This window comes from Schistocerca americana, chromosome 9 (genome assembly GCF_021461395.2).
Source record: "Schistocerca americana isolate TAMUIC-IGC-003095 chromosome 9, iqSchAmer2.1, whole genome shotgun sequence".
Lineage (NCBI taxonomy): Eukaryota > Metazoa > Arthropoda > Insecta > Orthoptera > Acrididae > Schistocerca > Schistocerca americana.
In genome coordinates this window covers 78,668,787-78,684,153 of record NC_060127.1, presented here as the reverse complement: position 1 = coordinate 78,684,153, position 15,367 = coordinate 78,668,787, and the positions used below count along the sequence as shown (strand labels likewise).

Here is a 15,367-nt window from a genome sequence, read left to right as displayed (position 1 = left end):
CATCATTACACACACCTTCTATTCTGCCAATGCATCCACTCATCCCTTTTCTACTCTCCCCCCCCCCCCCCCCCAGTCCACCTCCCCCCACCACCAGCTCCCCCACACAGCATCCCAACTGAGGGCAACTAACAGCCCTATCCTGTCTACACCACATCCTTTCATGCTCTCGCAGGTAGCATAACACCTCCTGTCACCTCTAGCTTCCCATACCTCCCCAGCCCACGCCGTCTCCGTACCCTCCCTAGCCACCTCAGATTGTTGCTCATAGCAGACACAGTCACAGCCCGCAGTCCGGCCACAGAGGGCAGAGACTGGCCTTTTGTGTGTGTGTGTGTGTGTGTGTGTGTGTGTGTGTGTGTGTGTGTGTAATGTGAGTGTTGTGAGTGTGCTTTTTATTTTCAAAGAAGGCATTTCGGTCGAAAGCTTAAACATTTTGCAGTCTTTTGATTGCGTCTGTCTGCAACTCAATGCCACCTCCATGTGGTGAGTAGCGACCTATCCTCTTCATAATGTTGCTATTTCATCCTATTTTTCCATTGTCTGACATTATCACAAGACTGACACACACAGTGCAATGTTCTATGAGGAAAGCATACAAAGACTTGTGCCACACTATGACAGGTGCCTACAGAACTTCCTTTCTGGATGGGCCTTGTGTAATTTTCTTACTAATGTACTATAGATGCACTTGAAATTTCCAATGTTTTGTTCCCATCTGCAGAAGACCCCTTCAGAAGGGCAGAGGGAGCTGTAGGAGGATGAGGTGATGCGGAGAAGGGGAAGGATAGGTGGTTGGACTGTGGCTTTCTACTGTCAGACACAGCCAAATGCACCTTAATTTCAAGATTAAGTGACATCACATCTACGTATGGATGTAGACTAATGGGGAAACACTTCAATGAACAGCACATCACATTATTCTGAAGTCATACCTTGAAGCCAAACACCTCTCCACAAGGGATCCTCTGCAGATGGATATAAAATGCTAAGGCATAACAACTGAGACTGAGTAAAATTCAAACTGAAATATACAAAAAACAGACTTTTCTCGCATATGAGCAGCTTACCAATTAATTATGTGAATGGATACGCCATTACGAGTGATGGGTCTCTTTGCAAAAATCTGTGTATATAGCTTGCACCTCCAGAAGCGAACTAGACGAGCTTTCGGTAAACCCATACGAATGCCAACAAGATCCCAAAATTGATGTTTGATATTCAGATGTCCACGAAATTCCTCCACATGGTCAACACCGCAGACAGTTACCAGCAGACGCACCATTTCCTCCACCTTTTCGTATGTCCAAACAATTTTTTCTGAAAAACAAAAATACAGTTTCATCAATAATGGGAGGGGTAGTGGTGGCAAATGACACAGATTAAGTGTTGGATGGAAAAGAAAAGTCACGAAGTGTTTTAGTTTCTGCCAACACATAAAATGTTTAAATAACTTACGGGACAGTAGCCAGGTGATGTTTACAACAACTGCTGACATTTCAACACGAACACATCACCACAGTCAAGGCATAAATACAATAAGAGAGCAGTGAGAGGAAATTTAAGCCCTCAGTAGATACGGCTATTCCAAATAAGAACTGCAACACACAACATGGGCGCAGGTGCGCACAGTGAACTACTAGCACCACCACAAAACCTAAATAACTAGCACCTGCACGCACAAGATAGATCCAGAATCAAAAGTTATTGATAGCTAATATCAACTACCAATGTGTGAGGGAGTGGAATTAACTTTACCCTCTGTATGGACAGAGAAAGAGCAGGACAATGAGCAGAAATTGGGCAAAAACCTCCAACTCTATTTACAAGATTCCTTGCTAACTCACTCTCAACTGCATCCTTAACAACTCTGTCCCAGCAACCGGAAGTGCATAACAGAAACTCTGTTATATCCCATAAGATGTCTGGTACCAATGCAATGTACTACAATAGCAGATTTTCTTGGTTGTTTTCAGTGTGTGTGGCACTTAGAAACAATACACTGGTCCTCCACAGTCCTGATGGTCTGACCAATGTCTTGACATGCCAAAACTGCAAGAATACGATAGACAGCCACCTAACACAAGCTGAGATCATCCTTTACAGAACCTAAAAGGCCTCTAATCTTAATTGGTGGTCAGAAAACACACTTCACACTATGTTTCTACAGAACAGGAGAAAGTCTGTCAGCAATGCTATCTTCATAATGCAAAAAGACTGTAGACTTATGTGCCACCTCATTATTTTCATCACACAGCTCAGACAATCACCCAGCATCAGCCTGGTCTTTACCAGGGTGTACGTGCAAACCGTAACTGTCTACTTGTGGTTGAGAATTACGCATTACCCAGTCACCTGTTACGCGTCAGATATGTGGGACCGCTTTCAGGAGTGCAAAGGGAGGAAGCAGAAACAAAGAGAAACCTCAAATGCCAAAGCAGAGGAAGGGGAGAAGATGGAGAATGAAGAAAGAAAGAAAAACATATGAGGGACTGTTGCAATGCCAGGCTATCTAAAGTGCAACAAGCATTCCTGAAAATATCCAAGACAAGTTCCCCAAGGGAGGGGAAAAAGAAGAGCAGGAGTATGGATACGCAGCACAGAAAGGGAAGACGTGCTTCAAAGGCTGAGGGCCCACGGTAGCCAAGCACGAACTCGCCAAAGCATTGTGTGCCCACAGGGGGCAACAAACACTGTCTGGGTGGTGCAATCGTTAACTCATCTGCCTAGTAAGCAGGAGATCCTGGGTTCAAGTCCTGGTCGAGCTCCAATTTTCACTCATTGCTTCTGACACTGTATAAAGCCCCGATGCAGCTGACATTAGTTGCTTCTCGTTCCTTTCCTCCCCTCCACATTCAGTTTACATAATAGTGGATAGTGTCTTGAGGAGAGAGTGTAAAACAAATTCAGTAAAAGTAAAACAAGGGTAACAGAATGTAGTCTGATTAAATCGGGTGATGTTGAGGAAACTGGAATGGGAAATAATGAAAGTAGTAGATGACTTGTGCTATTTGGGCAACAAAGTAATTGAAGATAGCCCAAGAAGAGAGGATATAAAATGTAGATTGACTATAGAAGGAAAAAAAAAATCTGAAAAACAAGGATTTGTTAATATCTAACGCAAGTTTACATGTTAAAAACTCTTTTGTGAAGGTATTTGTCTGGTGTGTAGTCTTGTAAGGAAGTGAAATGCGTACAATAAGCAGTTTAGACAAAAAGATAGAAGCAGCTTTTGTCATGTGGTGCTACAGAAGAATGTTGAAGATTAGATGGGAATATTCAATAACAAATGAGGTACTGAACTGAATTGGGGAAAGAAGAAATTTGTGCCACTACTTGAATAGTATAAGTGACTGGTTGATAGGACATATCCTGAGGCATCAAGGAATTGTCAATTTTGTATTGGTGGGAAATGTATAGCATAAAAATTGTAGAGGGAGACCAAGAGATGAATACAGTAAGCAGGTTCAAAAGGATGTAGGCTGCAGTAGCTACTCGAAGATGAAGAGACTTACACAGGTTTGACCGGTATGGACAGCTGCATCAAGCCCTTTTTGGACTGAAGACTGCTACTACTTGAACAACAATTTTTTTCTACTAGAGAAGTGACAGGTCACCATATATGTAATCTGCCCAACACCTTACTGAAAAAAGCAACAAGTAAACAGCAAGAGAATCTTACCCGGCATTTCTCCATTCTTCGCGAGAAGCACACACCTCCTGTAGACTGACATCCTATCCCTACCAAGAATTTTTGCAAGTTCCTTGTACTTATTTTTTCCCTTCATCTCCATATACATTTTTATTAGCTTGTCCTCATGCTTTGTGAACCTGTGGACAGACACGAGCCAGTTTGATTAGCACAAAATATTTCTCAAATCATTAAAATGTGTACAATGTAGATGGAAAAGGATTAAATGGCAGTTCTAAGAGTGCTAAAATGTGTTATTTCCAATTAGTCATCCAAAAAGTTATGAAATAGGTACAAATATATGACTTCACAGTGATGTGTACTGATAAAATTCTCCTAAGCTTTTAGCTGTGTCAAATGGTTAGAAAGCCATGAGCTTTCAGCTGAGTGCTCCTCGGCCATTGTCAAGTGATGACTGTCACGAACTGTTGCTGCTGACCTTAGGCAGCAGTGCTACTGCCCAACACATCATCGAGGCCATGTAAGGCAAAGTTTTCATTGCAAGACTGCCACACCCTCTTCAACCAGCTGCAGGATTTATTGAGTGAGTTTCAGAAACTTTAACTCTGATGTTTTTTTTTTTTTTTTTTTTTTTTTTGTTTTTTTTTTTTTTTTTAGGACACTATCTCACAAACCATTTTTTCATTTAATGAAAGCTGCTGCGTCATAAGCAATCGGGTGTTCATTTTCCAGAGCATGTTTTGCTACTGGTGACATCTCATGACACAGTAGGTAAAAACACTTCTTGTATTCTATATTGTACAGCTCAATAATGTGCCATGTATGTTCAAACTGAAACTGTTCACATTCATACAATATTTTGTGTAATACTGGTGCTCTGATATCTATATTGTGGAAGAAGATGGCATAATCCTATAAGCACAAGTGTTTCCTAAACCAGTATGACACAGTTCTGAAATAAAAAATATAATGAAATAAGCATGCTTCACTCAAGTAAACTTTATAGTGGAATTCTGTATTTGCTAAACAAAAGTCAGCAGAACCACAGCTGCCTTATGTGAGTAAACACTGTAGTGCAGTTTTCATTTATCAACATCATTTTGACTGTTAAATATTACGAAATATTGTAATTAACAAAAAAATCTGAATAGTTACGCATCAATCGATATGACTACACTTACGTCTAGTGAGTTGGCCAGGTGTGGCATGGAGTTATATATCTGCCAACACCAGGTAATGTGGGTGAACAACACCAACATGTCTGAAGCCTGCCCACAGCATCAGGTCTCATTTGTCTCAGCGCCCTGATGTGTACTTTGTGAACTTTGGTGGACTTATTTATGACGATCTGGAATACTTAGCGATTTTCTTGACAATGGTTTGGACTCTGTTATTCCCTGCCATAACCATTTGGCTCACAGATGAGTCTGTCTACTTCCCTAATGCGGTGCTGTCTTCATTGTCCTTTTGATCACACATTGCATATTCCGTGAGCAAACTGACAGTAGTGTGAGCACTGACAGAGTGGTCCATATTCGAGTGTTTACTAGTCTGATGAACTTACAGTGTTCTCCAGGTGTAATGTTTGAGTTACTCACTAAATCTCCAGAGCACTTTAACGGCCAGAGGTAGCCACCTCCAGAAATCTTTGTTTCTGGTTATTTCAAAAGAGTAAGAATCTGTGTTATTAAAGAAGCAGTCATACAAAAGTACTAATATACAGGGCGTCCATAAAGTCGTCCTATTATTTCAAAAAAATCATAACCTGCGATCTATTAGAAACATGATTGGCTGTAAAATGTTTAGGAGCTTACAAAGAGGTTTTTGTTTCTTTGTCTGTTAAAGATTTGGTGTGGACTCCTTAAAAATGGTAACAGAACACGAGAAGGCACAATGTGTCATGTGGTACGCAGACTCCAAATCTGTGAAGACCATATTGTTGAATTATTGACGTCTGATAAGACAGTTCAAGAACTTAGGAGGCAGGTAATGTCTAAGGCCTCCTTCAAAGTCGACGTCCCCCATATCTCAAGCATGCACTGACAGAGTGCAAGCTCCATTTCAACACAGCACCCAAAAGTAAATTCATCGTGCATCATGTGAATTGCAGGAAGCAAGATCGATTGTCCATAAAATGGATGGGCCATGATGTTTAAATAGCAGGACCTCCACTCACTCCCAACAACCCGCCACCAGACATTTTTTGTGGGGTTACATCAAGGACCACGCGTGCAGAACGCCAGACAACAACATAGCTGTCCTCCGTGCAAGAATCAATGAAACAATCAGAACTGTTAATGCTTCAGTGCTCACCCATATATGGGCAGCACTCTAATATCGCATTGACGTGCAACAAGTGATGAGTGGGACACATATTTAAATTCTGGTAAAACCAAGAGGAACTTTGACAGCTACTAAACATTTTACAGCAAGCCACAATGCTCTGTCTCTAATAGTTTCCACGTTTCACTAGTCCCTGTCTTCCACTTACCTCTCCCTCCTCCTATTCCCACTCCAGCACAACACAGCCTTTTATTTGGCCAATGTGCCCACTAGCTCTTTTCCCTTCTCCATCCCCACCCCCCTCCAAACCTCACAATTGCACTTAGTAGCCCTACCCTGCCCCACCACGTCTCTGCACACATTCACAAGCAGCACTACAGCTGCCCCCACCACACACTGTTATCCCCCTTCCCCACTTCACCTCATGCTGCCTCCTTACCTGCAACCACGCTCACAAAATTGCTGCTCCCATCAGGTACAGTTATGACTCAATCTACCCACAGTGGTCACAGACAGGGGTCATGTGTCTGAGCTGTACAAGTGTTTCTACTTTATAAGTGAACCTCTTTGCCAAAAGCTAAAAAGTATGCCTGCCTGCAACTCAACATCTCCCCTACACTGCAAGTAGCAACCTATTCCCCTCATAATATTTTAGTTTCCTAGTTGAGATTTTTCGAAATGACAGTGTGACTTTATCAGCAATCTATAAAACAATTAACATATAATTCATAAAAAAAACAATGGAGCTAAGTATTTAAAAAGAGAAAATATTCAATTTAATGTATATAGATGGAAGCAGCGTGTGAAAATTTGCACGAAGGCCAGGAATTGATCTGGGGCTCCTGCTTACTAGGCAGGCGTGTCCACCACTAAGCCGTCTTAGGACAGCGGTTCACACAACTGTAAGGATTATCCTGGTACGCACCCCTCCCCGATCCAAATTCTCACTGCCATCTTAGTCTACTTTAAACTCCTCCTTACACATGAACAGAATTGCCATGACACTCTATGTTCAGGAACAGCACCTTGGTTTCAAAGGTAAATGGGGGATCCAGCCTGAAACCCAGGTGCAGGTACTTATACAATTGAAATGACAATTTCTGAGAACATGGACAGCCCGAACAATTCTGTTCATGTGTAAAGGGGAATTTAAAGTAGACTGGGATGACAGTAAGAATTTTTATTGAGGAGGGAGGTGTGCCACGGTAATCCGTGTAGTTGTGTGAACAGCTGCACCAAGGTGGCTTAGTGGCTAATGCACCTGTCTAGTAAGCAGCAGACCTGGGTTCGATTCCCGGCCTTGGTAGAAATTTTTACTTGCCACTTTGGTATAGGTACACAGTCGTATCTGTATGAGACCAGTAAAGTCTTTGAAATTGTGTCATGTTATTCAATACAAATACCACATTCAAATTAATACAATATGCTCCTGTGTAGTTGAATCAATTTTATAAATCTGAAGCCTGCCACAAGCCTTCAGAAAATGCATCAGTTTTAATTTATTTTCATAGTGATCTCCAACACTTATTTCTCCAACTTTATAAAAAAGAATGCCTGCCTTGAAAACTTTTCATCAAATTGAAACCTTTGTGCTGAAGTCAGTTGCAAAGCGAATATTACTTAGAACCTGGGATACAATGAAGTAAGAGCACCAGATAGAAATAATAGACAAAAATACATACACACGCACACATACACACATGAAAGCCAAACAGGTGAAAAAAAAGAAGTGACATGGCCTACTAACCTTCCTACCCATTTTGCTCTATACAGATTTATAAATCTGGTAAATATACTGTACAGTCTCCTCTTGGGTAAGCCATGACCAAGATACTGCACAAATTTCACCTTCTGCCTTGCCTGTAGGTGTTTAAGTGAGAAGAACAGTTGTGGATCTTCAAAATGATATATCTGCAACATACAAAGCAATGAAATAGTCAGAATGGCAAAACAGAAAAAATTAATAAAACTTTGGTCAACAGGGTATGAGAGATTTTCCAAGAGAAACTGAATCCAGGAACTGAACTGAAGAGGTTATTTCCAAACTGATGTAACTCCATCTCAGACTAACATTCAAAAGCAGTTTCACAGCATTGTCTACATTTTTTCCTTCATACTACTTGCTTTTTTTCTTTTCAATGTACTGTTCATCCTGTTTAAAAAGGCATCAAAAAAATCTGTGTTTATCAAAAGTGACATTTCCTTTGTGTATATTTCCAAATTGTCACGTTTCTGCAAATCCAGCAGAAATGCTTTTGTAAGTAATATGTTCAGTATATTGTAGGGCTCCAACAACAGTTTATTGTTCACTGCCTAGGAGACTGGTAAAAGTCAAACATGTATTGTCAGTTTGAGTTTTGTGTGATATGGGCATATTTGAAGAACTACAGGAAATATCAAGGCGTTATGCCAGAAAGAGGCCATGTAATCCATCAGAATGCCACAAGACCAAAGATACGAGGGCTATTGAGAAAGTAACAGATATTTTGGTCTATCATGGCAGTGGGCAGGACCACAGCTGCCATCTTGGTGCTGTGACATTCCTACACTCAGTACTCATCCAGCGGTGGCAGCAAATGGTCTCTGTCTCTGCTACTTTGCTTTCTGTGGCATGTTAAAATGTGTGCTGCAATAGAAAATCCTACCACTTGTGAGGTTCATTCTTTAATTAGGTTTCGACTGACAAAAAACTGCAAACCAATTGAACTGTATTGTAACCTTTGTGATGTGTACAGAAAAGGAATAATGAGAAAGCCAAGTGAGGCAATGGCGCAATGATTTTAAAGATGGTTGGTTGGTTGATTCGGGGGACAGGACCAAACAGTGAGGTCATCAGTCCCATCGGATTAGGGAAGGAAGTTGGCCGTGCCCTTTAAAAGGAACCATCCCAGCATTTGCCTGAAGCAATTTAGGAAAATCACAGAAAACCTAAATCAGAATGGTCGGACATGGGTCTGAATCCTCGTCCTCCTGAATGAGAGACCAGTGTGCTATTGAAAGATGGTTGTACCAATGTTCACAATGAGGACTGCAGTTGTAGGCCTAAGCCTTGTGACTTGACTGACTGACAATGAAAAAAATGACAATCAGTGAAAATCGTCATTTCAAGATTACTGAACTTTCACAACATTTTTCCCAAATTTCAAGGAGTTTGATGTGTGAAACTGTGGCTGACAACTTTGTTACCAGAAATTTTGTGTAGGCTTGGTTCCCAAAATCCTAACAGAAAACTATAAAAAAGAAAGACTCGTGCAGCACTGACTCTCCTCTAAGATCATGAGAAGAATGCTAATGAAGTTATCAATTTTATCTTAACTGGGTACAAAACTTGGGTGAAGCATGTCAACTGCGGAACAAAAAGGCAGTCAATGGAATGGGGACAGACAAATTCTCCCAAGATACCAAAGAAGTGTTTGCAACAGCTATCAGTAAGAAATATCATGGCTACTGTGCTAAGGGAATGATTCTCTGATTTCCTTGAACATGACACTACAACTCAGAGGTATTGCTGAACATTGACAAAGATAAGGCAGGCGATACAAAACAGGCATCGGGTGAAACTTAGTGCAAAAGTTTTGCTTTGCACAACAACAAACATTCACACACAGCCAGTCCAACCCAACAGCCAACGAGTTCTGGTGGAAGGTGTCTGATCATCCACCATCAAGCCCAGATTTGACACTGAGCAACAACGATCTCTACCCAGCAATGAGGACATTGATTGCTACGCAACACTTTGATGTTGACACCAAACTGCATGCTGGCAAAAAACCAGTGGTATTTGAATGGTAAGCATGTACAAAAATAGCCGAAGCGTGCACCTTTAAAATGTATATAATAAAATTTGATTATCCCATACTGTCACTGTTTAATTTCAAAACATTTGTTACTTTCTGGATAGCCTTTGTAAGATGCGACGACGTGCTTGTGATGATCACCAGCCTGTGCTGTCTTGTAAATTTTATGACGGCTATTGTTAGACAGTCAAATCTTAACAAGAAGCTTACCAAGGCTCTAATTCATTGTTTTACAATCGGGAAAATGTTAACACTTCTGTTCTGATACAGAAAACTGCAGGGGTAAGAGGCAACCACAATCAGCAGTGACAGTCTCTAGTGGCATACTTCACGCAAACACTACTTGGGGCAATGTAAAAATATGTTGTGCTACCTTATGCACCATACTTAGAATTATAGAAAACAAGTGACACGTTTAGCTGCATTTCAGTTTTCAAATGGCCATACAACAGGAGAGCAGCCAGTGCACATATCAACCACAGGACTTCATGAATAACATTTATATTTTTATTTTATTTTTGGAAAGTCAAAAGTTATGTGAAATGGTCTGTCTAAAAGTAAGAAATAAAATACATTAGAAAAAAAATTGATGCACCTTTAAGTGATGCTCAAAAATAATGTACGGCAGCTGAGATGCTCAGCCATTAATGGTATGAGAAAGCCACTGAGTGAAATTCCACCAGACAAATATCCTCTAATACTCTCAAGAGTAAGTTAAATACTAAACTTTAAATTCTGAACTGGCATTTCATTTGCTGTACATGATTTTGAGAATCATTCACACATATGTCAAATGTTTCTCTATTTTATTTCTTGCTTTTAGACAATTCATTTCACAAATCATTTGACTAGCTTTTTCAAAAGAAGCTATTTCCAAGTTTTGTTCATGAAGCACGAGATATGTTTAAATATTGGTCGGTATTATTATTATTATTATTATTATTATTATTAAAAGTGTATGAATCAAGAAAAGTACAGAAGTTTCAATTTACACTGTGATCTTATATACTGACACTTCATTTCACTGACATAGCTAGCTGCAGCTGTTAAGAAGTATTTCTATTTCCTCTCAAATCACTAAGTTTTTCTAGAATACCCTGATTTCTTCCAATCAATTAATTTTATTTAATTAGTTATTCCTTCCAAAACTAGATCTCACGCTGCTCCTTTTGATAGTGCAGTTTCCGATATCCCATTTGGCTATGAAAGTTCACACAAAAAGCAAAGTTTTCACTCCACTTGAACATTTGACCAAAAGAAACATGTAAGCATATCCAGATGTTCAAATGCACTTGAGGACAGTGTGAAAGAGAAAAGGTAGCCAGCTTGTTAACACTTTGGAAACCAGCCTAGAAAACTGGCCATTTATGCCATTACTTGAAGCAATGCTGGCACATATGCAGGCTAATGTATGTATCATCAAGAGTAATAAATACTAAAAAAAGAACAAGATTCAAGATTTATTTTTCAAATTTACTTTAGCTCTTTGACAGATTACAAAGTGGAAAGTGATTTACTGATCAATTTTTCTTCTTGAGCTTCCAAAATTTCTTGCTCACTCAACAACCATGATGTGTTTGTAGCAGAATTACAGCAAACTGCAAAACCCAATGAGCACTCAAGAACCAACAGCTAATTCAGTTTCCAGAAGTAATTTTATTAAATTCTTCTAAAAATTTTGAAGATTTTTTTAACATGCGACTTGACATAAATTGCCTGACTTAAATAAAACTGGACCCAGATGTTATTTTAAGTGGAGTAACTGCAACAGACCCACGTTGCACACCTCAGTCAAGTTGTCGATCTTAAGCAAGTAATAAAAAATGTAGTTATGACAGTTGGTTACATTTTAAGGGCAATCATAGGCTGCACACACTGATGCACAAAATACAAGACACAGAAATAAGACAAGTGCTGCAGAAGTCAACCAATGTAATCATATAGAAAGATTGCAGCAACACTTGCCTAGAATTGCCATGCCTTACGAAACCCACTCAATAATAGTGATGGGCATCTGAGGACAAGATGGTTTCTGGAAGAGACTGTGCACCCTAGTTCATGAAGATGAAGAAGAAGAAGAACCATAGCAAGTGGCTCACTAGCTTGTCATGTCAAACTCCTACTGCGAGAGCTTTAGCAGGAATCTAGAAAGTGAAATACTCAAATGCATTTACTTTAAAAACAAATGTATTTTTATAGAAATATTTTCTTTTCATCAAAGTAATAACACCACCACCAATATGAGACAACAAAATGGTCAACATCCAAATTATAACGTTACAATAGCTGCACCTGTCATTGCACTGCAGTAACCAGAACTACTGTTGCAGCTGTACCAGTCACTGAAAGCAGATGAGAATGCAAGAACAAAATAGAGATGTTACTAGAATCAGACTAACATTTTTTCTGTATAATAATGGAGCAAAATAAAATACCAATTAATGGATATAGGAAGACAGATAAATTTAAAAGTGGAAGTAGCAAACAAAAATTATTTTCTTTTTAATCTCATCACTTTCATCATCATCATCATCATCATCATCATTTCATGGATTAAGCATCGAGATTGTTCTGTCTTGACAAATTGTCTGTCCATCTCTTCTTACAAGGGAACTTCCCCATCGCACCCCGCTCAGATTTAGTTACAAGTTGGCACAGTGGATAGGCCTTGAAAAATTGAACACAGATCAAACAAGAAAACAGGAAGGCTAATACTGTAACCTATTTTACATCTAGATACAATACAATACAATGCTGAAATTTCTAAAATCAAGGTTTTCTGGGCTTCTGATGGCTTTCTGAGGCAAAGACCTGTTCCAATTGAAAATCACTGTGGATAATGTGATTATAGAGTATAAAGTGTTGTCCTCCATTACTTGTGAAGTCACATTGGCCTCAACAGTAATAACATAATAAATTGTACAGTACGGTTTTTATAGAATAGACCTCAAATGCTGCATTTTAGGCTTTTAGTTTGAAAATTGTTTTATAATTCTGTTTTTGGAGGTTGGTTATCCTGCTAGGACCTGCATCACAGGTTTACTTCAGAAGTCTTTGGATCCTAAATACTGCTCTGATACTGAAACTACATTCTACATTTTTTGTAAGACAGATGGACCCACATAACCTGACTTCCAATGTTCAGTGATTGACAGAGCAAAGAGACATTATGTCGACATTCTGTCTAGTGTGAGCGAAGTTCACTTCACGGTGCCACTACATTCTATAGACATCTCCTGTCTATCAGGTTTACGCCTTTCTAATTTTACTGTTCCGATCGTTAGGCAAGAGAAATGTTGGAATAAAATGAAATTTGAAAACAGTCAAATATGTTGTAGAATTATTTGTCTAAAAGCAAGAAATAAAACAGACTAGAGAAACATTTGACACACCTATGAATCTTAGTCAAAATCATGTACAGCATCTGAGATATACCAGTGATATAAGGAGACCACTGAGGGAAATCCCATCTGACAAATTCTCTAGTACTCAATCTTCTAAGTTGAATATTTAACTTTCAATTCTCAACTGACGCTTCATTTGCTCTAAATGTAATGCACTTCATGATTTTGTGCAGCATTCACATGTAGCTTAAATGTTTGTCTAATATATTTTATTTCTTTCTTTTAGACAAACAATTTCACAAAACATTCAACTGGTTTTCTTCAAATTTCTTTACTATTTTCAAATTTTATCTGGACAGCATGAATTACAATATATTTACATACTAATTATTATTACTATTAAAATATATAGAAGAAGAGGAAGCAGAAAAGTTTCAATTTTTGCTGTGATTTGATACTTTTTGATACTTCAATTTGCATAGCTAGTTTCAGCAGCTGTTCATGAAATATTTCAAGTCTCCCTCAAATCAATAATGAAGTTCTCTTCATTACCCTGATTACTTTGAAGCAATTAAATATTATTTTCCAAAACTACATTCCATGCTGGTCAATTTCACACCTCATTTCTCCACACCCCACTCTTCATTTCACTGCCAGAATTCAGACAAAAATTCATTGTGTAATTTCTGAGTCTTCTCACTTTCACTCTGCTGAAACATTTACTGAAATGTAATGTTATGGCAAACTCCTACTGGAAAGTAGCTCCTACGAATTTTTTTAGAGCAAAGTTCTCTGTAATGTACAATGACTTCCTTGTAGTATGTCTCACTGGAATTTGTTGAGCACTTCCGAGTTTTGTGGAAACTAGAAAAATGATGATGAATGGTGCAACTCCTCCTCGAATCTTAATTTAACTTGCGTAGGATTCTAGACCAACAAACAATATTCAAGAACAAGGCAAAAGGCCATGTTTTAAGTGACTTAAAATGTAGACAAATTACACTACCTTACGATTCTTCTGATATATCTGAGACCGTCAACTACCTTCCCACCTCACTTCGGCTTAAACTGCTCTGAACATAATCTCATGTGCCAGTATTAGGTGTGGCTATAAAACATAATTTTATTTCTAATTCATATATTTTGTTACTGTCACCCTGAATACACTCCCCTCCCCTATCCCTTTCCCTTTAACACTCCAAGCCAACTTTACACTGATGAAATAGGTGCAGGAAGTCTTCCTATGTAAGATCCTTGATGACACGTGCCACTTTTTCTTTCACTGCTTCAATGGACTGAAATCTTGTTCCTATTAACGCAGATTTGACCTTGGCAAACAGATAAATCATGTGGTACTAAGTCAGGCAAATAATACGGGTGGTCTAACACTGGGATGCCATACTTCACTAGAAACCTCTAAACAAGACAATGCCATATGAGACAGTGTGTTGTCTTGATGAAGAACACATGACTGTTTCTTCCACAATCTGGGTTTTTCTTTCGTGTTTTCCCCACAGAGTTGAGCAACAATCTCAAGGCAGTGATGTTTTTTAATAGTTTGACTATCAGGAACCCAGTGAAGAAGCACAATTACATGAACATTGAGAAAAAAAAATCATCAGTTTGAATCTTAATTTGCTCATTCAACCTTCTTTTCTTTCTTGGTGAAGTTGGGCCTTTTCCATGCATGGATTGGCATGAAGAGATGATGGGAAAGCTGGGCAGTGCAAAAGGATAGGTACATATGGGGATAGGTGTATGTGCAGTCTGAAAGGAATATGGGTGCTCCTGTGTTAAGGCAAAGGAGGTTAATTTGACTGAGAAAGGTCAGCCAAGAGGGCACCTCTCAGACAGATTCTGTGAGAATCCCAAAGAGGATGGTGCGCATTAAAGTCATAGAGCAGCAGAAAAGGGTGAAGTAGCTGCCCAATGAGCTGGAAGAAGTCTGTCCTGGTGACATATAATGGCAGGGGGACGTAAACGGTACAAAGGGAAAAGTTCAAGTGAGGAAAGTAAAGGTGAACTGCAACAGCTTGAAGGCAGGTAGTCAGGGAGATGAGTTGACTAAGCTCATCATCCCGTATGATCAGCATGACTTCCACATGAAATGGAATGTCGTCCTCGGACGGGTGGGGGTGGGGAGGGGTGGAGGTCAGAACGGCCTGGAAAGAAACGCGAGAGTTTAAAGCATTCGTGAGGACGCACTTTTGTTTCCTGAAGGCAGAGAACAAGTGGACACTGCAATTCTAAGAACAGTCGTAAATCCTCTTTGTTGGAACTAAGACCGCAAA

At 39.4% G+C, this 15,367-nt stretch overlaps 1 protein-coding gene across 2 annotated transcripts in view; it reads right to left on the bottom strand.

Moving 5' to 3' along the window:
* Positions 1-15,367, bottom strand: part of LOC124551339 — a 90,282-nt gene that overhangs the window by 35,872 nt on the left and 39,043 nt on the right. For both annotated transcript variants that reach the window (XM_047126365.1, XM_047126366.1), the window contains exons 4-6: positions 7,683-7,846; positions 3,683-3,831; positions 1,071-1,320 (exon numbers count right to left, since the gene is read on the bottom strand). In XM_047126365.1, the coding sequence (XP_046982321.1) occupies positions 1,071-1,320; positions 3,683-3,831; positions 7,683-7,846 (563 nt within the window). The remainder of the gene's footprint in view (positions 1-1,070; positions 1,321-3,682; positions 3,832-7,682; positions 7,847-15,367) is intronic.